This window comes from Puma concolor, chromosome F2, assembly GCF_028749965.1.
Source record: "Puma concolor isolate L17-30 chromosome F2, mPumCon1.1.hap2, whole genome shotgun sequence".
NCBI classification, from domain to species: Eukaryota; Metazoa; Chordata; class Mammalia; order Carnivora; family Felidae; genus Puma; species Puma concolor.
In genome coordinates, this window is record NC_141684.1 from 9482570 (window position 1) to 9507391 (window position 24822).

The window sequence follows — 24822 nt, forward strand, 5'->3', positions numbered from 1 at the left end:
ATTCCTTCACCCCATATGAAAACCTGTATCCACTGCCATTCATTCCTCATTTCCTCCATGCCCTACCTAGCCCCTGATCTGTTTGTGCCCATAAATTTCCTCTCTCTGAACACTTAATGTAAACGGTATTGCACAGTATGTGGTCCTTTGTGTCTGTAGCGTGTTTTCAGGGTTTATCCACATGTGGCAGGTATCAGTACCTCATTCATTTTTGTGGCCGAGTGACATTCCATTGTATGGATACACAACACTTTGCCCATTTATTAGTCGATGGATGTTTGAGTTTTTCCACTTTTTGGTTATAAATGAAGTTGCTATGAACATTAACGTATAAGCTTTTGCATGAACGTGGTTTTTTTTTTAAATGCTTATTTACTTTTGAGAGAGAGACAGAGAGAGACAGAGAGAGGGGAAGCGGGAGAGGGGCAGAGAGAGAAGGAGACAAAGACTCCAAAGCAGGCTCCAGGCTCTGAGCTGTCAGCACAGAGCCCGATGCGGGGCTCAAACTCACGAGCTGTGAGTTCATGACTTGAGCTGAAATCAGCCACTTAACTGACTGAGCCAACCAGGAGCCCCATAAACATATGTTTTAACTTAATTTAGTACATACCTAGGGAACTGCTGAATCATGTGGTAACTCTCCATTTAACTTTTTAAGGAGATGCCAAACTATTTTTTAAAGTAGTTGCACCATTTTATATTCCCACCAACAATTTCTGAGTGCTCCAACTTCTCAACATCCTCTCCAGCACTTGTTATTTCCTGTTTTTATTTCTTTCTTTATTTTCTAGGGGCTATCCTGATGGATGTGAAGGGTGTCTTATCATGGTTCTGATTTGCGTTTACCTAATGACGGATGAGTTTGGACATTTGTGTATCTTATTTGGAGAAATGTTTATTCAGAACCTTGGCCCACTTTCTAATTAGGTGATTTGTCATTTTATTGTTGATTTGTAAGGCCTATCTATAGGTTTTGGATACTAATATCTGGTCAGATACATGATTTATAGATACGTCTTTTCATCTTGAGGTCTTCTTGTCAACTTTCTTGATGCTCTTTGGAGCACAACCTTTTTTTTTTAATAGCTTTATTGAGGTTTAATTGATGCACAAACACCTGCACATAGGTAGTGAACAGTTTGTTGAGTTTGGATACACGCACACACCCGTGAAACCATCACCACGATCAAGGGAATAGACATATCCAGCCCCTTTTTTCTCTCACTTCCCCTGGAATGTCCTTAAAATGGATTTGGTCATCCTAGATCGATTCTCCATGCCTCTTACCCTGTATTCCTTATGTAAACCTCTTTGTCTTGTCACTCCACATTCTGGAAGGTTTCTTGTTTCAGTTTGCGGGCTTCTGTCTCGTGCTTTTATTTATTTTGCGATGTCTGGTAACACTTGGTGTCTGCTCACAATCAAAGGATTTGGCCGATCCGGTGGCCAGTGCTGGCTTCTTCTGCAGTTGTGAGGTTCTCTTTCCACATCCGGCCTCCCGCTTGGCTGGCAGGGCTGCTGTGGGCTGGGCACGCCGCCTGGCAGGCCTTACTCTGGAGTACAGGGGCTCGGAGCAGAGGCAGGCAGGCTGCTCTCCCCACCCCACTCCCATCTGCCAATAGCTAAAATTAGGAGGACTTTACTTAGGGTGGTAGATTTTAGCGTGTTTGCCGCCCAGCGTAGAAATGGGTGTTTCAGTGGCTGTCAAGGTTGCGTGCCAACAGTGACCTAAGTGTTCATCATACGTTCTTAATGTCCATCCTCGAAACCTAAGCTGTCATCGCTGTCAAAGGCCCCAAAGCCATCATCAGTGCTGGAACTGGGGAGACTCTTTCTTCCATCATGGGCATTTTTCTGCATGAGAACTGGAGCCGTCCTTCTCCCCCAGCTGCCACTCGACAGCCCCATTCCACGTTCTCATGGGAACAAGTGGGATGGAAAAATGGACTCTGTATGCGCGTCTTGTGGTAGTAAAATGTCAGTCTGTGATGGCAGAGAAGTAATTCAAACTGTCACTCTCAGTCGGCCTGTCCAAGGCTTGTTTTTGTTAAAATACCTCAAAGGAAGCCGAGAGTTGTTTTCCGGTATGTTTTGCACATCCGCCACTAGAGGGCAGCATTGTCACTGTTGTCTGTCTGAGTTTGGGGAACCGTAGTCCACAGCCCACGCAGGCCTCTTCCTGGACGCTTCTCCCATGGGGGCGCCACCTTCCAGCTCTAAGAGGGAGGCCGCAGGGCGCGGGTGGAGGATGTGTTTGGGGGGATGGGCAGTAGGAAGGGAGGATGCATCATATTGGCTGGCAAATGTACACTTTTTGTTTAATTTTAAAGGTTTGAGGTAAGAGGGGGGGAAAGATGGATATACAGACTCAGCCCACCTACTTGAGTAAATTGCAGTATAATTTTAGACATAAGATGGATAGGGGCGCCTGGGTGGCTCAGCCGGTTAAACATCCGACTTCGGCCCAGGTCATGATCTCACGGTCCGTGAGTTCGAGTCCCGCATCAGGCTCTGTGCTGATGGCTCGGAGCCTGGAGCCCGCTTCAGATTCTGTGTCTCCCTCTCTCTCTGCCCCTCCCCCACTCACGCTCTGTCTCTCTCTCTCTCCTTCAAAAATAAATGTTAAAAAAATTTTTTTAAAAAGATGGATATCCACTTGTTTATTTTTATGTTTTGCTGGATGGCAAGAATTAGCTAGCATACCTCCCGCACCCCCCTCCATCGTGGATTCACCGGGATATAATAAACTGTCTTCTTTTTCCATCCCTCTTCCTTACCCTAACTTGGAAGGAGAGGTGGGGTTTCTAATAGTGTGAGCTTTCCCCCTTGGGAGATCAGTGTTGTCTCAATGACCTTCTCAGCCCCACGGGCCACTGACATGGATCTTCCAAGAACAGGAGAGATGGAGGGGAGGAATCAGTTAAAGGAAGGAGTACTTAACTTCAAAGAAGAGGCTTTCTCACGCCTGGCTAGTTCAGCAAGAATTGTTCATTAGAATGGCGGATGGGGTTTCATTTCTTATGGGTAGGCCAAGTAGAAAAACAATTAAGATTTATCACTTTGAAAACCATAATGAACATTTGGAGGGTCCTTCATGGAAACAATTACAATAAAATCAAATACATATACATTTTTGAACTTGTTGGGAGTCTTTGAAATGTCACCCTTTGTCTTCTTTTGGTCCTTCCTTCCTGTTTTCAAAATAGAAAGATGATTTAGGACATATGCTATGTTGCATGCACAGGAGGATAAGAACCTGAACTGTACTGTTGGTCACAGGATTACAGTGGACAAGAAGTAGGTAGGACAACGTGGCCATTGAGATCTGTGCGGCTTGGTGACTGATGTAATGGAGGGGTTAAGGGAACAACTTAGGTTAGCACTCAAGTTAACTCTGGCTTGACTCTTGGCCGCAAACACATCTGATACCAAAATGGCAATGGCGTTGACAGGATTTAGACATCAAGGAGGCAGGAAAGCTGTCGTGAGGAGTGGAGAGTGAGAGGAAAAATGGAGAATTCATTTTTAGACATATCGAATGGGATATGTCTTACAGGCATTTGGAAAGAGGAGTATGACATTCGGTTGGATGGTCAGATACAAAGTTATTGTTTGGGACTCATCAGAATTTGGGGTTGCTTAAACCAAGGAACGCAACTGTTGTCGTCAAGAGAGCCATGAGGAGAGAAAATACTGGGTCAAGGATGGAAATCTGGGCTCTATTACCATTGATGGAGTGGAAAAGTCTATAATGGGGATCAAGAGGAAGAAACTGCATCATAAAAGAGGACAAGGAGAGAGCAGTATCACTTTTTCCAAGACAGATGAAACATTTCAAAGAGAAGTCATGGTTGATCAAGAGATGCACTTGATGTGATGAGCAACAGGTGATGTATGGAATTGTTGAATCACTGTATTGCACACCTGAAACTATATAGCATGGTATGTTGACTAACTGCAATGAAAAATTTAGATGTAAACAAATAAATAAAGCTAAAAAGACAAAGAAAATCAATCTGTAAAAAATGTTTAAAGGAGAGAATTTGTGGTTAATCAGGCCATGTCAGCAGACTGTTCTAGTGACATAATGAATTGAGGGGTCTGTTAATTTTGTCGGTACGAAGGTCCTTGGTCCCCTGTAGAGGAACAAACCCACTAGAATGTTGGGGATGGCAGCCAGGAACGCTGGGCTGAACAATGAATGGGAATTGAAAAAGAAGAACCAGTACATATTGATTTAGGCTGGTTTATAATGTAACAATGGGCACTGCCTCCTTCTGGTTCTGTCTCCTCTAGATTCACTTCTCGGTGCCTTTGCACCAAGTACCTTCTTTTCCTGGAATGCCCATCTTTTTTCTCCTTTCCCTATATTAAACATACACTTGAGGTGAAACGCCGTGGATTTTTTTTAACCACTTTATCCTGAAGACCTGGCTCATTAACTTGGTCACAGTGGGTACCCAGTAACTCCTGGATGAATGGACGGATGAATGAATGAATGGAGGGTGAGGTCCTACATCCATCTGGAAGCCCTGAGCTAGCACTGTCTCATTTGGAAGATTCTGGTTTGGGATATGACCAGATAGGAGGAAAACACGAAATTCTGGACGAGGCTGGGCTGGGACTTGAACCCCCATCTGCCTAATTCTCCAGGATGCATTCCTAACTACCAAGCTCTCAGGGAACCTGAGTGAAGGCTGTTGCTTCAGATCTCCGTAGCATCCGGCTGTCCCTCTAGTGAAGGTAGGTGGGGCCGATTTACGACAAGCTCCGCTTCAGCGACTGCCCCTTTTTCTGTTACTCCCCTGAGGACCAAACTCTTCTTTACCTTTGTTGATACTTGCAGTGCCATTCTCGGTGGCCTTGGAGCCATTCTGTGTCTTCGCTGTGACTTCATGAACATTAATTCTGATGCCTGGGGTTTATGAACCGCCTTTTCCTTTTAGGGAACCCTCCCGCCACCATCACCCCTCATGGCGAGATGTGTCTCGCCTACCTGGAAGAATTCTCAGACAGATTGATGGTGTCCTCTCTAGAGGGATCTTCGTCCTGATGTCGGGTGCTCCCTGGCAGCAGCTGGTACTTGGCTTTCTTCACACCACATGGTGACCAAATGCACATGTTTACCAGCCCGGGACTCGCAGATATGAGCAGGGGAAGTTATTTCCCCCCTGGCCTCGCAGATATGAGCAGGGAAAGTGATTTCCCCTGGCCGCAGGGACAAAAGGGAAGTGCAGATTGAGACAGGAATTAGAGCTAACCCTTTGAGGTGCTGTTTCTGAACACCCACTTGTTGGGTGATGCACTTAATCCGCAGGCTTAAACTATTCCAACCGTTGTCTCTGCTATGAACTGTTACACACATTTTATTACCAGTGTGATTTTTTTTTTTTTTTTTTTTTTTTTTTTTTTTTGCTTTGTGTTCTTTCCACTCCTTTCAACAGGATGTGAAGGGCTGACAAAACTCGACCTGACCGTAAACTTCATTGGAGAGCTGAGCAGCGTTAAAACGCTTGGGCACAATATCCACCTGAAGGAGCTCTTTCTCATGGGTAACCCGTGTGCTGACTTTGACGGCTACAGGCAGTTCGTGGTGGCCACGCTACAGCAGTTAAAGGTACGCTTATTTTAATGATGCAGAAACCTCGGAAAAAGGAAAACAAGCAGCCGCAGTGATGCCTGATTCATTCGCGGCATCGTCGGGGAAGGGGTAGTTTTAGAGGAGGGAAGATTCCAGAAAATCGAAACCAACCCTTCGACGTACCGACACTTTAAAGTTGTTTTGATAGCTTGAATAAACTCTGAAGAATAGATTAAATACATTTCTCCTTTCAGAACACAACAGAGCTTAACTGAACTGTTTCTTTCTTTCTTTTTTTTTTTTTAAGTGTATATATTTATTTTGAGAGAGACGGAGAGTGCACACGATTGGGGCGGGGGGGCATGGCTGAGAGAGAGAGGGAGAAAGAGAGAGAATCCCGACCAGGCTCCACACGGTCAGTGTGCAGTCTGATGCAGGGCTCAAACTCACGAACCGTGAGATCATGACCTGAGCTGAAACCGAGAGTCAGCTGCTTAACTGACTGAGCCCCCCGGGCGCCCCTAAACTGTTTGTTGAGGAATGCAAATTAGAGTCATGGAGGGCATTCATCATTACTAATAGCAGACTGAAAACTTAAAGAGTTTTTGAGATTACTACAGCTACATACCTCTGTATTACACTGTCTTAAGCTACTGTGCTTTTATAAGTATTTTCTTTTTATCATTGCTTTCTCTTAACACGTTCTCTGTGTTAGCAGTTCTCAAACTTTGCTATGCTTTGGAATACTTGGGTGGTGTTTGCTGGGCCCCACCCCAGAGTTTCTGATTTTTAGGTCTGATGTGGCACACAGGATTCTTTCATTTCTTTTTTCTTTTCTTTTTTTTTTTTACATTTATTTATTTTTGAGAGAGAGAGAGGGAGAGAGAGCACAAGCGGGGGAGGGGCAGAGAGAGAAGGAGACACAGAATCAGGAGCAGGCTCCAGGCTCTGAGCTGTCAGCACAGAGCCGGACGCGGGACTCAAACCCACAAACCGCGAGATCACGACCTGAGCCAAAGTCGGATGCCCAACCGACTGAGCCACCCAGGCGCCCCGGAGGATTCTTCACTGATGCTTGCTGGTCCAGGGAACTCATCTGACAACCTCTACCCGATGTGGCTAATCTCTTATCTTGTATCTCCCCTAACCTAATATTTTTGGAACCTGGGGAAAAAACAGGTGGTTTCTAGAGAAATCCTATACCTGCTTACATTAAACGAGTAATGTTAACTTTCATGTAATTCCAAGAATGTCTGACCTGCGTGTGGCCCCATGCTTCTGCAAGAAAACGCATGGATGCACTGGCTTCACCATAGGCATTTTCTTCTATTCTCAGAGGACGTTTGTTTTTAGACTGCCGTGTCCTGCATAGTCGAGATTGCTGGAGTAACGGAGCACATTTCTTCTAATGTGAAATGTTTTTGATTAAGAGAATGAGTCACTCAGGTAATTGAATCCAGAACATATATTTAGAATAAAATGATAAATGAGCTCAAACATAACCCAAGCTGATCTTCATTATCCAGTGACGTACTAACAAAATGAACTGATGAGAACCAGAATATCACAGAAACAGGCCCTGCACAGAAACAGGCTCATAGCACTATGAGCCACATCCCTGGAAGGGTGCAGGGGCCAGCCCAGCCGAGCCCCGGGTTGCTGCTGTGGCGGTCAGGCTAGAAGCCTGTGACAGCTGTCGGGCACGTGCCCGACACCGGCAGCCCATCCACAACAGCCACATGGGTCCTTGTGTCCAAAGCGTATTTTAAATTCTTTTTCCAAATGTCAGCATTGTGATCTTGGTTTATGATTTTACCGATCCCGATAATTTGTTAGATTTCTATTTTACCCAAGCTTCGTGTGTTTTTCCTTGTGCATTAGTTTCCTGTTGCTGTGGTCGTGAGTTACCACAAACGTGGTGGCTTAAGACAACACAGATGTTTGCCGCTATAGTCCCGGAGTCAGGAGTCTGATGTTCAGGTGTTGGCAAGGCTGCGTGCCTTGGGCCGCCCTCCCTCCGGGAGAACTCCTTTCCCTGCACGTTGAGCTTCCGGAGGCTGCCTGCATGTGTGAGCTTGTGGCCCTTGCCTCCAGCCTCAAAGCCGGCAGTGGTGGCTTCCTCTGATCTCTCCCCGATTCTGACCCTGCCACTTCTGCCTTCTTCTTTCCCTTATGAGGACCCTTGTGGTTCCACCGGGCCCATCCAGATAATCCAGGATGATCTCTCCATCTTAACACCCTTAACTTAATCACAGCTACCAAGACCCTTTTGCCATGGTAGGTAACATTCACAGGGATGAGAAGGTGAACATTCTTGAGGGGCCGTTATACAGCCTACCTTGCATTTCTAATGCCTTACCTCTTTTTATACAATGGGGCTGGGCAAAATACATAGGTGTTTTTAAACTAGTAGCTTTGAAACTTCACATTTTAATTGGTGTTTTTATTTTAGTATTTCAGCTTGGCAAATCACTTTGAAAATACCAGGTATAAACAGTGACCATAACAATTGACAACCTACTGGGTGCATCTTGTTGTCGAGGGTGGAAAATGGGCCCATTCGTATTGGAGCCCAACTCTGTCTAATATACAAGACCCCTTTTTGTAGAGAGCATTTCGAGGTGGCACCGTTATACTTTGGAGCTGTGGTCTGACCTGAAGCTTTGATGTTCTTTATATAGCGAGCAGGTATAAAATCCATAGATTTTGAGAGCTTGTCACTAATAATTGGTTTCAACAGACAACATACTTATTATTTTACCCATAAAGATACTCTGTAACTCTGTTAATTATATGAAATAGACATTGATTTAGATCAAAGTTTCTGATGTTTCCCATTCATTACTTTGCTTTTAATTCCATATCACCAAGGTGCATTATTTGTTATTTCTAAATTTACAGTATTCCAGTCAAAGTCAACGTGATTCAAATTGTGACTTTTGAATAACTACACCATGTTGGTTGTTTTTTATTCAAGTGGTTGGACGGTAAAGAAATCGAGCGTTCAGAAAGGATTCAGGCCTTGCAGAACTTTCCAGTAATTGAACAACAAATCAGAGAGCAAGAGGAAGCTTACCGCCTCAAACGGGCCAAAGACAAGGAAGAGGCTCAGAGGAAACTTCGAGAAGAGGATGAAAATGAGGCCAAGGAGAGAAGGCACTCAGTCTTCGAGGGACAGAGGTACGCAGACATCAGTGCCACTCTGTGCGCAAATTACGAGGGTTTTACTTTCTACTTAACTTCAGTTAAAAGCAGCTTTTCTCTTCCCAAAGTTTTCACAGTATCATATTTCAGGTGATCGATTTGGAGAATAAAGAGTATGAACACCTCATTGTTTGTGACAATTCTCTGAGGCTTTCCTTCCTTCCCAAGTTTCCTTTGCATCTAAAATTATCCTCAGACGAATCTCTCTAAGATGCACAGGAAAGATGAGTTAACACGGGTATTTCAGAAAAGTTAAATGTAAATCACATTATTATAAATCAAACAATTTTGATTGCATCATAAAATATTCTGTTTTGTGAATTATATAATGAATACATTTTAATGTGATTAATAAGCCTCTAAATTGGTCTTTTTTTTACAAGCCAGAGTTTTTCACACTTGTTTATTTTAAGTGAATTACAGCCACAGTCAGTTGATTTGATTCCATATGGTGAAAGCTTTAAATAGTTTGAAAATAGAATCTCTTAATCTTGAGAAAATAATAATTATATTTCAGACATGCATAAATATTTAAAAAATCAATAGACACAATAGTTCCACCCAGATTTAATAAATATCAGTAGTTTGCATTTATGCTCTGTATCTTTTTAAAAACGATAAAAAGATATAACATCACTGAGAGTCTATCCCCTGCTTTCCTCTTCAGGGGGTCCGCCATCCTGAAAGTTAAGTGTGTATTTGGTATATGTGATCCCATCCATATTTTAGATATATTTGTGATATAATTATGCCTCCTTGAACAAGAGTGGCTGTGTGTGTGTGCGTGTGTGTGCGTTTAGCACAAACAATATCTTTCTACAACTTTGCTTTGTATTCAATGTTATGTTGTTGAGATTTTTGCGTATAAAGACAGGTGGAACTAGTTTATTCATTCTGACTCTGTAATCCATTGGATGAACAAATCACAGATTATCCCAGAGGTGATGTTCAAAATATTTAACAGCTAGTGACTCATTGGCCCTGACCAATCAGATGTGCACCAGCTCTAACAACCTGCACGGCCCTCGGAGCTGGGGTCAGCTGCAGACCAGTCCAGGTGCGGACTCCCCTCATTGGGTGGCCACCTGGGGTGTTTCCCTTCTTCTGTTTCTTTCAGACAATATTGCTCATGTCTCCTTATGAAGGTATGAAAGTTTCTCTAGAGCACTCAGCAGTGACATTGCCACATCATTAATTAGGAACATTTTTCAACCTAATAGTCGTTGCCCAATTGTTTTCTAAAGTGCATTAATTTATACTCCTATATCAACAGTATAGGAGAGTTCCTAATCTTTGCCAATATTAGATAATATGATATTTAAAAACACTTTTTTTCATGTTTATTTATTATTGAGAGACAGAGACAGAGCGTGAGCAGGGGAGGGGCAGAGAGAGGAGACACAGAATCCGAAGCAGGCTCCAGGCTCTGAGCTGTTAGCACAGAGCCCGACGTAGGGCTCCAACTCACAAACTGCGAGATCATTCCCTGAGCCGAAGTCGGACGCTTAACCGACTGAGCCACCCAAGCACCCCAGGATAATATGATATTTTAAAACATGGACCAATCAAGTTGTTTGTTAAGTAACACCTAATATTTAATTTGTATTCCTAGAATTACCAGTGAGTTTCAGTATCTTAAGTGTCTTCTTATATTTGTATTGGCTATTCATATACTCTTCAGGCCCTCTGCCTACCTTAAATAAATTGTTAAGTTTTTTTCTTATTGACTTACAGTTATTTCATATTCTAGATGCGGATTCTTTAGTGTTATGTGCTTTGCAAATATCTTTTCCCAGCCTTTGACTTATGTTTAATTTTAGTAAGTGCTTCTGCTTTATAGAATTAAAAAATGGTAATATAGTCAAGTTTGTTTTTGTATTTTTTGGTCTCACTTATGAAATTTTTCATTTAGGCAACGTTTCATTACTCCAGTGTCCTATCTGTCTGTGTGGAATTAAGCTGTGACTACGGTGGGTAGTAGGGTACCTGTCATTTCCCAGATGGGTAGCTGATTGTCTGCTCCATTATGAAGGTGCTCTTCTCCTGATCTGTCACACCACCCTTCCCATATACCCTTTACATGCGTACTTGTGTGTCCATTTCTGGGCTCCCTGGACTGCTCCGTGGATGTACCTTCATGTGGTTTTAATCTGTAGATTTATGGTAAATCTTGATATTTGGTAGGAGGTATTCCCATGTTTCAGATTTATCTCGGCTGTTCTTAGCTCTTTACTTTTCTGTTAGGAGTTTACAATCTGCTATTCAAATTCCCTAAAAAATCCCTAGTGTAATTTTGATTGAAATTGCATTCAATTTATATGTTAATTAGGAGAAAGTTGACATCTTCATGACTTTGATTCTTTCCTTGCTGATCTGTGGAATAGCTTTCTCTATTTATTTAGACCTTCTTCTGAGTCCTTCAGTAAGGTTCTATAATTTTTCTCCATAAAGGTTTTCTTTTATTAGATTTATCTCTAAGTATCTTGTATAATGGCATTTTTAAAATACCCTTGTAATTGGTTCTTGCTGTTGGATAAAGAGGCGAATATACTGGTATTGTATTAAGCAATCTTGCTGACCTTTTTAAAAAGGTGCCGTAGTCTGTAGATGATGCTGTGTTTTTTCTTTCTTTTTTTTTTTTTTAAATGTTTATTTATTTTTGAGAGAGACAGAGACAGAATGCGAGTGGGTTAGGGGCAGAGAGAGAGGGAGACACAGAATTCAAAGCAGGCTCCAGGCTCCGAGCTGTCAGCACAGAGCCTGACACGGGGGCTCGAACTCACGAGCTGTGAGTTCATGACCTGAACCGAAGTCCGTCGCTCAACCCACTGAGCCACCCAGGCGCCCCTGATCCTGTGTTTTCTATGTGGAAAAACACTTTTTTTAAAAAAATAAATGGCAACTTTAAAGAATTTCCAATCCTTAGGCCTCTGCTTTGTGATTTTCTTTATGGTGGCTGCTAAGGCCCCAGTAGAGGGCGAAATGGCAGCAGTAAGAGTGAGAATCTGTATCTGGTTCTGACTTTAAAAGGAAGGTTTCCAATTTCTCATCAGTAAGTAACGCATTTGCTGTGGGGTCTTGGTAGAGTTAAGTGAATTTCCTTTGATTCCAAGTTGATGAAGAGCTCTTATCATCACAGATGCTGGATCTTATGAAATGCTTTCTTTTTTTTTTTTTTTTTTTTTTGGCCTCTATTGAAATAATCATGTTTGTCTATTAATGTGTTGAGTCACATTAATATATTTCCCAATATTAAGCCATCCTTGAATTTCCAGAAGAAACTCACTTTGTCTGTGATATATTTGTAATAGATTTCTGCATTCATTTTTCTAATATTTTATTTATAATATTTAAACCTACGTTCGTGAGTTTATGCTGTAATATTCTTTTTTCACTGCATTTTCCCCAGTGTTTTGCGTCAGTTATAATAGGCACATAAAATGTGTTGGGGATCATCTACTATTCTTGCTTCATACAAGTTGACAAATGTTGACAGCAGGCTGTTGCTTGCATTGAGTAGAAGCACACGGCTGGGTTGGTTTCTTGCGCTATTACTTCTCCACAGGACTGACTGGTCCTTCCGTTCCTCCCATGACTGCATTCAGCCTATTTGCACAGACATCCAGACATTCTGGCGGACGGTCATCAAAATAGTGAATCATCCGCTTAGTCAGAAAGGAGTAGGGAGCCACTCCCTTTTAACGCTGCAAGAAGAAATGCCAGAAAGATGCAGGGGGCGACTGCAAGAAGGGGAGACAGTCATCTCACCCCTTGACTAGAGGCAGCCTGCTTCCAGCCTGGAGACTTGAAATGATGTGATGTGTCCTGGAATAGCCTAGAGCAGGAGTGTCAGGAGAGTGGGCGTCAATGGAATCAACTCACGCCTCAGCATCTGTCATGTCGAGGATTTGGGAATACCCCGTGGGCCAAGTACACATGGTAGAAGGAACTGCACTTGGCTCTCTTTGAAAGGATACTGTCCAAGTGAGTAGCGGCAATGAGGGACCGTGGGGTGGACTGTCAGTGGCCCAAGCTGAGTTGTCATAAATGACCAGCCGGGTAGTATGTTGGTCACTCTGATAGGGAACAGTGTACTTGGAAGGCCATTGTAATGTCTCTGAGAACCAGTAAATGTGCTCAGAAGACAAAACCGGTAACTGGGCATCGGCCCTAGAAAGGGAGCCAGGTGCCAAGGTGTAAGAGCATCAGTGTCAGATGAGATGTTTGCCTCCTTCTCCCCATCCATTGTCCCAGGCCCAAATTTCTGAAGTCGGGGGGACCTGAAGAAGCCAGCGAGGTGGGATACAGAGGGAAGGAGTAGGTGAGCGAAGGGGGGTTGGCGTAGCCCGTGCCCCTCTCCCCATGCACAGCCCAGTCATGAGCTAGGTGAGGGGTGAGGGGTTTGGAGAGGGAGGGCAAGGGCTTCGATTTGGATGTAAGTGAAGTTTTGTTTAAACTGTAGGCCTTTGGGTGGCTCAGTCGGTTGAGCATCAGACTCTTGATTTCAGCTCAGGTCACGATCCCGGGATGTGAGATAGAACTCAAGTCGGGCTCTGTGTTGAGTGTGGAGCCTGCTTGGGATTCTCCCTCTCCCTCCCTCTCTCCCTCTCCTCTCTACCCCGCTCACTCCCTCTCTGTCTAAAATATAATAAATTAAATTAAATTGTAGGCCTCTAATTCCCGAAAATGAGCGTTAGCGGAGATGGGACTCTTCTAAACGGGACCATAGGGCTGTGGGATGTGCTCACGAGTGGGAAGAGAGTTCTGAGAGCACAGATGTGAAGGAAGTGGCTGAGGAGCCCATTGTTTGTTTGTATCCTGATGAGATCAGTCTGTTTTGTCTCCTGGCTGCTCACATTTCCATGCATTTTGCCTTCGGAGACTTAAGTTATTTAGCTGATATTTCTATAGTTTTTATTAAGTGCAATGATGTTTATGTGTATTATTATCTTTTTACATTTTACAAAATAGAAAAGTGAACCAATTAGTCACTTTCCAGCAAAAAACAATCCTTTTAATTTTTTTTTTAATGTTTATTTTTGAGAGAGACAGAGTGTGAGTGGAGGAGGGGCAGAGGGGCAGAACGAGAGGGAGACACAGAATCCAAAGCAGGCTCCAGGCTCTGAGCTGTCAGCACAGAGCCCGGCGTGGGGCTCGAACCCACAAATCATGAGATCATGACCTGAACCGAAGTCAGACGCTTAACAGACTGAGCCACCCAGGCGCCCCCAAAAACAAATTCTTCTTTTTTTTTTAAACAAATTCTTTTAACTGGAAATGGAACCAATTATTTCAGTGATGATTACCTAGGATGTGATAGGATATTATAAATCCCCTTAATAGATTGCCTTTTCAACACCATAGAGAACTGTAGCTATATGGCAAAGTATTCATTTTCAGAAGTTTGCATTATTTTGCTTATTAAACTAGTTACATTTTGTAATATGCAAAAAAAATGTTAGCAGATATCATTCTCTGTTCTATTTATATTGTTTAAACCTCAAGCTCTAGTACTTTTGGTCTATCCCTTCAAAAAGCATCTTATCTGAAGGTCAACTAAATGAGCCTTTTGTGTTATCTCGTTTCAGTAACAATAACAAAACGTAACGTTCAGTGAGCACTTCCTGTTTGTCATGCTTGGTACTCAAGGCTTCATGTGGATTTTTTCATGCAATGTTATTTCGAAATAGAGTGTATGTTGCAGGGAGAGGTGAGGAACACTGTTCCCCAGTGCTTACTATGTGAACGGTGTCATTTTTGCTCTGCTAGAATAGGATCTCCTGAAAGGACTGTCATTGTCTGTCTTGCCTGGGCTTGGATCTCTGGTGCTGGGCACAGAGGAGATGCTCAAGAAATATTTCTCGAATCCACGTTGAATGACTGTTGAATATCTCATATACCCGTTTGATGTCAGAGACACCATAGAACTCCTTGACAACCCACAAAACATGAATAAAAAAAGAGCACACAGCACTGTTCCTATACAAAGCTATGAAATCAGAAGTTGTCCATAAAAGACCATACCACGAATCTCATATATCCCACTGGAGAATTTTGGAGAGAGAGCATCATTAAAGAACCTGGAACTAATATGATGTAATTTGCCTGTTGACAAGACTCCTCTGGGAGCAGTGTGGAGGCAGGAATTGAGGGTCCCAGCCTGGAAGTGGGGTGCCTGGGAAGGCCCAGTGGTCCCTGAGTTTGATCATCAGAACCTCTTGCAAGCTGTCATAAAACACAGATTCCTGGGCCTAACCCCACATCTATTGAGTAGACTTTCTGGTGGCAGGTCGAGGCATCTGTGCCCTTCACACGGCTCCGCAGGTGACTCAGATCCCACCAGCCTGGGAGCTTCTCATCCGATCACTGCACTATGCCCCGTGTTAGATGATGAGGGCCTGTCCCATTTGGGACAGTACGTTCATCCAGCATGGCTTACATTGGCTCTCTTTCAGATGTGTTTTGTCACTCAAAGGTACGAAGACAACACAAGAAAAGTGTGTCAGAGATTGAAGGGGCGGCATTTAGGATGAAACTCAGACATCCAGTACTGGTCTCACATGCTCTGTGTGTCCGTTTGTTCTTTCCTAGCCCGTTTTCAGTAGAGCACAAAGACCATGTCCAGGAAGGACAAGAAGGGGAATGCAACCAAAAGAGATTCAAGGACAATGAAGATGACCTGGAATTCTGGAACAAGCCCTCTTTGTTTACTCCTGAATCTAGATTGGAAACACTTAGGCATATGGAAAAACAACGGAAAGACCAAGAAAAATTAAGGTATTCCACAGTGAGGCAATGCCCTGCTATGGACTGTATTTTCTTGATTGCACAGGGTTTACTCCTTCTCTGTGTTCAATCTTTGTTAGCCATCACTTAATTGACTTGGCTTCTAAGTTCAGCTTCCTGTTGAATTGTGTCTACTGACATTTGTTAATATCAAACTGCCTTCTTTAGGATGTCATGAATTATGGCATTTTACATAGGGTCTTGTTTGGATGTTTTTAATTTTTTTTCTGTTTTTTTCTCCTTGTTGATACCTTTATTTTATTTTTATTATTATTATTTTTTTAAGTTTTTTTTTTTTTTAATTTTTCTAATGTTTATTTATTCTTGAGACAGAGACAGAACACAAACAGGGGAGGGGCAGAGAGAGAGGGAGACACAGAATCTGAAACAGGCTCCAGGCTCTGAGCTGTCAGCACAGAGCCTGATGCGGGGCTCGAACCCATGAACTGTGAGATCATGACCTGAGCCAAAGTCGGACGCTCAACCGACTGAGCCACCCAGGCGCCCCTATTATTATTATTTTTTAAATTTACATCCAAATTAGTTGCATCTAGTGCAACAGTGATTTCAGGAGTAGATTCCTTAGTGCCCCCTACCCATTTAGCCCATCCCCCCTCCCACAACCCCTCCAGCAAACCCTCAATTTGTTCTCCATATTTACGAGTCTCTTCTGTTTTGTCCCCCTCCCTGTTTTCATATTATGTTCATTTCCCTTCCCTTATGTTCATCTGTTTTGTCTCATAAAGTCCTCATAGGAGTGAAGTCATGATTTTTGTCTTTCTCTGACTAATTTCACTTAGCATAATACCCTCCAGTTCCATCCACGTAGTTGCAAATGGCAAGATTTCATTCTTTTTGATTGCCGAGTAATACTCCATTGTATATATAAACCACATCTTCTTTATCCATTCATCCATCGATGGACATTTGGGCTCTTTCCATCCTTTGGCTATCGTTGATAGTGCTGCTGGATGTCTTTTGGATGTCTTTAAATTTTTTTTTTTTAACAACTTTCAACGAATCAAGCAGTAGGGATGTCCCGGGTTAGAGATACTGATTATCATGGCACCGAGGAAAAGGCCACTTTGCGGGACGAATAAGTTCCGTTGTGTCTCATAATTTGCAAAATTAGAAAGCAGTCTTATGAGGCATTGTTTTCCCAGTACAACTGTCTTGGACATTCAACAGCACGCTTTCACTTCTGAAACTGTTTAGATCGAACTTGACGATTTGTTAGAAGCTCGAACGCTTATGCTCTGATTGTCAGGGAAGCTTTTTAAAAGCTCGACTCGGTGTCATTCCATTTCATGTCATCGCTCAAATCTAGTACGTAAAATGTATCACTTACGGAAATGCTTACAATTCGTGTGCTTGGGGATGGGATCACTTAGCTCTGAAATACCGTCGTCTGCACGGCAGTTACAGGCACGAAGCCCAGTGTCTTTCCCTGTGATTGTCACCTGCGAGCAAGAAACTGAAAGAGTGAACACAACCATTAGCAATCTCTGCTGCTTTCATACAATTTTATTCAGTAGCTAGATAGGGAGGTACAAAAACGAGAATTGAATTTTATCCAAAATGCTTGTTTGTGAAATTTGGCGGTCTATATACGGTCAGGCCACCCAGTGCTTTGGGAAGAGCATCAGAAAACATCAGAAAATGTGGGTCCATGTGGCGACTCTGCTGCTTACTCTCTGTGCGATGTTGGCAAATACCCAACTTCTCCTCAACTCCTTCCTCGTCTGTTAAACAGGGATTCTCTCCCTGCCTTCCCTACTCCACTGTGTGGTTGAGAGAATCATAGGAACCAATAAATGTAAAAGTGGTCTGCAGACTTAAGAACCTTCTGCAATGGAAATTCTACATGTTTTTATATAATATGTATTGTATTTCCAACATATATACACATATACACCCATGTATATGCAATATATGTCTATATGTATGCATGCCTGAAATGTATACATAGTACAGTATATCGTATAATACATTGTATTGAGCCTGAAACCAGGAAAAAAAAATTCCTCTCCCTGATAGCCTAAAAAAAAAAAAAATACAGCTGGGTTGGATAGAAGACCAAGCCACTCTGTGCAAGTGCACAGTGGTGTTCCCAGTCCCATGGGTCCCTGCGATGTTTGCCCCTTCTGGAGGATGCCCCTGGATTGTCCTCGTCATGGAGACTAATGTGGTACATGGACACATTAACTTACCTGGACCAGGAGAACCAGCTTAAAATGCAGCAAAATGTGAATAAATGTACATTTTCATATACAGTTCACTATCCAAAATCGGGATTAGAAGAATGGAAATCCAAGGCAAAGACTTGCCTACAGTTCTGTCATCTACACACATTCCTCCATGTGGTTTTGTAGAGCTTGTCCATACAGGCTTTTTTAGGTTTTTATAGGTCTTCAGTGATGTTGAAATAGCTAGGACTACGCTCTACATTTTTCTATGTTATCTCATGAGTCTTTCCTATCTGCACTGTTTCTTTTCCTCCATCCACGTTTTCTGCCACTTTTTAGACCAGTGAGGTAAAGAGCAGACACGTGTTTTTAACAACCGCAAAATATTTCATAGCATGAATATAGTTAGGCCACTGACTCCTCCGTTGATGGGTTTTCCTCATAGCTCCAGAGTTTTGCCACTATGAGTAATTCTGTGATAGACATTTGTTTATGTAGAATCTCATGTACTGGTATTTTTATTTCTATAGAGTCGAATCTACTTGGCATTTTAAAAATTATAATTTTTTTAAAAGTTCATTTATTTGTTTTGGGAGAGAGGGGGGGCAGGGAGAGAGAGAGAGAGAGAGAGAGAGAAAATCCCAAGCAGGCTCTGTGCTGACAGCCACGAAGGGTTCAATCTCATGAACCATGAGACCATGACATGAGCCAAAGTCAACAGTCAGATGCTCAACTGACTGAGCCACCCAGGCACCCCTAAAAATTAAAACTTTAACTAAAGCAGAGGCTATATCCGCCAATGGAGAATCGACAGTTATCTGGGTAAATCATGCATGAAATAGATGAATTTAAATATTCATGGATATTTCATGAAAAAGAGGATTTTTCCCCCTTTTGAATTAACTGCCAAATTGTCTAGGTCACATTTTTGCCTTAAAGATACAGATAACGATCATAAAGAAATCTGCCCTGTCAATTCCCAGCATAGGAGTAACAGAATGGACTTCATAACAGTGAATTATTCATGTATTCACAAATGCCTGATCAATTTTTCTTAAACGTGTCACAAAAATATTCCTTTTACGTTGTTTTTCTCTCTCCCCACTGCCCTTTGCTCCCATCTCAAGTGGAAAGAAGAAGAAAGTGAAACCACCCAGGATTTTGATCACTGAAGATGGAAAAGTGTTGAATGTGAATGACCCCAAGTACGTGAGGCCAAAGAGAGGCTTGAAGAAGTCAAGCGCATGGGGGTGGTCCTGATGATGGTTTCCGTTGCGGGTTTGCTTCGCGGAGAATATATCTAAGCGTTCTTCACCAGCTCGAGGAGCCCGATAAGAATGTCATTTTGTGCATAGTTGAGAGTAGAACATCTCTGATGTTTTCGAGTGCATAACGTTATATTTCATTTTCTTGGCGTTCAGAAAATGATCTTGACATATGGGAATCTTAGTTATGTATCCGCGGAAACTTTGGGCCCTATACGCTTTTCTGCCTGAAAATTCCACGTGCATTATTGTTATGTCTATTAATTTGTAAAGCGCCACACGAACAAGCTGGCTGAGAGTATTGGTACCTTTCCTATGTGTCCCTCTACTGGACGCTCTGGGACACATCTACAAAGCACGTGAGAGCTGAGGAAAGAAACTGATGGAGATCCTTCAGGGACGTTAATGAGAGAGGGAAAATATTCGACCTGGAAATGCTCAAGTGTAATGATGGCTGCCCTATCTGGCTGTCTTAAAATCTAAAACTAGAAAGCAGGCAAAATTTAAAAAACCAAAAAAGGCCATTTATAGCCAAAATACCGACCAAAAAGCCTTTGGACTAAATCTCGTTGGCTTCGTTTCATTGCTCAAAGCCTGTTTCTTTTCAGTACTTCGTTTTCGACACCAGGACCAGGATAAAGAGACCGTCCTGATCATTTCCAGGCATCGTGTTTTCCATCTGCGTGGCAATCTTACATGCCAGGCAGTATTTTCTTCTCAGAGGTTCAAAGCCTGACCCTGGGAGACGTAGAGTGGCTTGTCCAAGGCCATGTAGCTAATAGATGGTGTGACTGACCTGCTCGTGCTAACCCAGCTCTAGTGACTTCCGTGATCAAGTTCATATCTACCAGCCCCTCACACACACAGCCCTTCTCTCTCCTGCAGAAATTAACGTAGCCTGAGACACGATACTAAGCATGAGGATATGGCAGTGAATATGACAGGTGTCTGCATTCACTGAGCTCAGAAATCTAGTGGGAAGATTGTCTCTCAGCCTATAGCAGGGGGCTTAAGGGAGACCCTCAGAGCCCTCTGGGCCCCGGGTGAGACCACCTCTCCCCCTACCACACTGTCCACGTTACCTGCCCCTCCTGCTAACCGTATTGAGGGGGGTTCTGTGAAGAACTGAACACCCATCACCTCCTCCTACCACCTTCCATCCTGCCGTCACCACCCTTCCTTGCCCTCCTGGGTCATCCGTCACCACCAGAAACTTAGTCCCCTGTGGCTCTGTACACCTCATTCTCTTCCCCCCTGCTGACCCCTCCTTCCCTGCCTCTGTGCCCTCTGGAGTATGTGTTGGTCAGCAAAGCCTCCATCCTCGACCTTGTCTCTCAACGTCCCTTTTATCTTCTTTCACTGAGGGAAACTCAGGGTTCTGCTTCCACAGCTGCCCTCCGTATTCTCCCTCGCCACGTACATACACCACGAGGCAAGTTGAACCTGGTAGCCACTCTCAGACCATTTTTCTTCCCTTTCCCTAAAAGTTCCCAGCCCCCTTGGAGCCGGGGCCGTCTAGATAATACCACCTCTGTCCTTATCGCGGTCATGCGCTTAGCCCTGCCCAGCCCTCACGCTCGCCCTCTGCCCCACTCGCTGCAGAAGACCATGTTCACCCCCCCACCCCACCCCCCGCCCGGACAAGTGTCTCTCTCTCTCTGTCTCTCTCTCTGCCTCCTCTGCCTCTCCTCCCATCACTGGTCATGTGACTTTGTCCTACTTGTAGACAATCCACCAAAGCCTTGCTTTTTCCCGCTGCCTCACTCCCTGCCATCGTTCCCTCCCTCAGCCAGCCACACAACCCACTCTTATTCTCAGACCTGCCATCTTCTATATCTCTTCCGCCTCCAGAATCTTCCCTCGAGTGTCCCACTGGGCACCACCTCCTGTGCTCCCGGGGAGCGCCCTGCACGCCCAACAATCAGAAGCGCCATTAAGAACAGGAATCTGTTCAGCCTGCTGGTTTCCTGCCTGCCTCCCCCCTCCCCTCGTGTTCTTATCTTCTGTCACTCCGCTATGCTTTTATGGTTCGTCTCAGAGATTCGTCCTTGACATGGATCTTCAAGTCCCTTGTCCTTCTTTCCTTCCCGCGTCCTCTCTCGTAATCTCAACCAAATCTACCATGCCATCTGTTGCTGGACTTGCCCTCGTGAGGCTGGAAGAAAACATTCAACTCTCCCTGCCGGTCTTACTGTGAATTTACCACCATAGATCTCTAGCGGACTTCCGGCAATCATGTTGTACTTTCTTGGGTAATTCACTCCTCTGATTTCCCGTAGCCTGCTTTCACACTGCCTGCTCCCTTCTTACTTCCATTCTGTGGTCCTGACTGGGACCTTGTTTCTTACTCCATAAACAGAAGCAATCGGAAGTTTTCCCATCCAATTTACCAGTGTCCCTGGACCTGTCCACATACTCTCTTGCCTCCTGCTGCAATGGGTGGACTTCCCCTACAGAGTGACTCTCTCTGCTGGTGGACTGATCCCAAACCTCTTCCTGTAGAGGACTTGCTTCTGCAATGATTCCTTCTCTTCCGGATCACTTGTCTCCCTCCTACCAAATTGCTCTCATCAGTATACGCATGTTGTGACATCGTGTATCTTTTTTTTAAGTTTTATTTATTTATTTTGAGAGAGAGAGAGAGAGAGAGAGAGAGACCATGAGCAGGGGAGTGGGAAGAGAGAGAGAATCCCAAGCAGGCTCCACACCAGCAGCATCCAGCACGACTTGGGGCCCAAACTCACGAACCATGAGATCATGACCTGAGCCGAAACCAAGAGTCAGATGCTTAACCAACTGAGCCACCCAGGTGCCCTGATATTGTCCATCTTAAAAAAAAAATAAGAAAGCTCCCTTTCTCTAGTTTCCCTTGCAGCATCAGCCCTATTTCTCTGCCCCTCTTTATAGCTGCGGTTCCTCATGGAGATGCCTGGACTCAGTCACCAGTTCCCTACTTCGCTTTCCTTCTTAAAACCATGTCTGCATATCCTGTCACATAAAACTTTTGTAGTTACATCATTTCTATATGTTCACATCAGCTCTCTGTTCACCTCACATCTATGTTTTCTGTTTACATCATCTCTGTGTTCTGTGTTCACATCACCCCCATGTTCTGTGGTCATATCATCTCCGTGTTCCATGGTCACATCATGTCCATGTTCCATGGTCACATCATCTCCATGTTCTGTGTTCTCATCATCTCTGTGTTCCATGGTCACATCATTTTTGTGTTCCGTGGTCTCATTATCCCTATGTTCAGTCACATCATTTAAAATCTCAGGCCCTATGTACTTGACCCAGCAAATTTGACCAAACTGATCATCATCTTCCTTCTTAAAGCAATTTCTTCCCTTTGCTTCAGATTCTTTGACCTTATTACCTGCTCGTCTTCATAGGCTTTGCCAGATTCTCTTTGTGATGTACCTAAGTGGTGGCCAACTCCTCAGCTGCCTTCTTGTTTCACATTGACTCTGTGAAGCTCTCACCAAATTCCATGGCTTTAAACACCATCTATACATTACAACCAGATCCAACCTCTTCCCTGAACTCAAGGCTTGGATGTTTAATGAGCTATTTGTCCTCGCCATGTGATTATAAGATAGGTATTATAAACTTACCATGACAGAAACAGAAGTCCTAATTTCTATCCCCACGATCACTTTCCGTCTCGTTCCCCAGGGTTCTCCAACTCAGTAGCAAGCATCCACCTTGGATTCATCCTTGACTCTTCTCTCTGTCATGTTATCAGTGACTTTATAATTTCTTCCTTCAATATCACCTGAATCCACGGTTTCTCACTAACGCCATCCCCCACCACCTTAGAACGTGTCATCTGCCTCTTGCCCGGAGAGTTGCAGTAGCTTGCTAAGTAGTCTTTGTAGTTCATGACTGGGTCTCCCATAGTCTCTTCCATCCAACTGGAGGAAGAAGAAGAGAGGGAGAAAAGGACACATGCGCCCTCTCTTTAAGGAAATTCCTGGAGAGTGCCATATAATGCTCTCCTTCAGGGAACTAAATCACATGACTATATCCAGCTGCGGGGGGCGCAGGAAAGTGTCACCTTTATTCTGCATGGCCATGTTCCTGGTTAAAATCAGGGGTCCTATTACTGTGGAGAAAGGGGAAGTGGACCGTGAGGGAATGAATAGCAATCTCTACCGTAGAAAACCTCTCTGAAATTACCTTTCAAATGATCTGCGAAGAGAGAGTTCAAGTTGGCTGGCTGGAAAATTGGGGCATAAGCAATCAAGGCAGAGGGACCGGCACATAAGAAAGCTCCTGAGAGGAGATCACAAAGGGATGGGTCATTTGAGCAACTGAAGGAGTCCCACATGGCTGGGTCATTGAACTCACCAAAAGGGACGGCCCCACACAGACATCTTGCTGATGGCCAAATTGTTCCAAACGATTTAGCATACATCCTTTAATATTGTTTTACTGTATACTTTACAGAATGGTATGACAAGTGAAATGCTCAAAATAAACCAGCCAAATAATTCTGAATGGTATGTTGACACTATGGAAGTTATACCTCAGACCGAGCCGTACGGTATAGTTGAAAGATGTAGGGCTTTGAAATCCTGCCTCTCCAGGCTCACATGGCCGCCTTCCCAGCTGTGTCAACCTCTCGAACCTCTGTTTCTTCGTCTATATGGAGGTGATAGATCATGGGCAGTGTCTCAGCATTTTCCAAGGTGGTGCAAAGGTCAACAATGAAAGGAGAAAAAAAAAGATGGCAAGGAGAAAGAAGGAAGACAGGACTATTTAAAACGGAAGGGATAGAACGCTGGGTAAGGGAGGCAGATATGACATTTTCTTCCCCATAAACAATCCCAGCGTTTTAGTTTTGCTTCTAACAAACTTGAATGAAATCGAAAAGAAAGCTTTAACCACCAGATGTCTCTATCTCTGCACCAATGCTACTTTTTTTGTATGTAGTTTGCCTTAGGATTCTCACATTTCAACAAGGTAAATAAATAATTTATGCGTGTATTGTAGGTTTCCGTTGAGAGTTTTAAATAACACCTCCCAGAATAAGTTTGTCATCGGGGATTAGTATATACTTATTATCAAGTTTACTTTTGATAAGGGGTGGGATACCTGTACAGTATTGCTAAAGACGTCATCTTTTTTTTTTTCTTCCCCCCAACGGATTGATTGTTCCTTAGACTTGACTTCTCCTTGAAAGATGATGAAAAACGTAACCAGATCATCCTGGACCTTGCTGTCTATAGGTAAAGTCATTTTATTATGGGTTTACTTAATGGCTTCTCTGGTGTCATTCTCAGTGCCATCTCTTGAGTCCTGAAGTATTTTGTAATGGAATTTGGTTTGCCAAACGAAGAAGTTTTGTTTTGTTTTTTAAGCCCGAGAATTTACCGTAATTTTAAAAAGCATGAAAATGGAAACAAAGGCAGAGGTAAATAAACCCATAATCCCAGGGCTACGAACTTTGGACTTTCCGTTTGGAAGGCAGAGTTTAGTTATTTACTTTTAACCTTTTTTGTAATTTTTAAAAATGTTTATTTATTTTTGAGAGAGAGAGAGAGAGAGAGAGAGAGACAGAGCATGAGCAGGGGAGGGGCAGAGGTAGAGGGAGACACAGAATCAGAAGCAGGCGACAGGCTCTGAGCTGTCAGCACAGAGCCCGACATGGGGCTCGAACTCTCGAGCTGTGAGATCATGCCCTGAGCCAAAGTCAGAGGCTTAACCAACTGAGCCACCCAGGTGCCCCTACTTTTAATTTTTTTAATCCTGTTTGTGAGGGAGGGCGCATGAACCAGGGGAAGGGGCAGAGAGA

At 43.6% G+C, this 24822-nt stretch overlaps 1 protein-coding gene across 1 annotated transcript in view; it reads left to right on the top strand.

Annotated features, from left to right (window-relative positions):
• The window catches only part of DNAAF11 (dynein axonemal assembly factor 11), a 78828-nt gene that overhangs the window by 17254 nt on the left and 36752 nt on the right, over window positions 1–24822 (top strand). The window contains exons 4-8 of the mRNA XM_086695994.1: window positions 5445–5617; window positions 8559–8761; window positions 15377–15562; window positions 18885–18962; window positions 24191–24256. Coding sequence (XP_086552120.1) covers window positions 5445–5617; window positions 8559–8761; window positions 15377–15562; window positions 18885–18962; window positions 24191–24256 — 706 coding nt within the window. The remainder of the gene's footprint in view (window positions 1–5444; window positions 5618–8558; window positions 8762–15376; window positions 15563–18884; window positions 18963–24190; window positions 24257–24822) is intronic.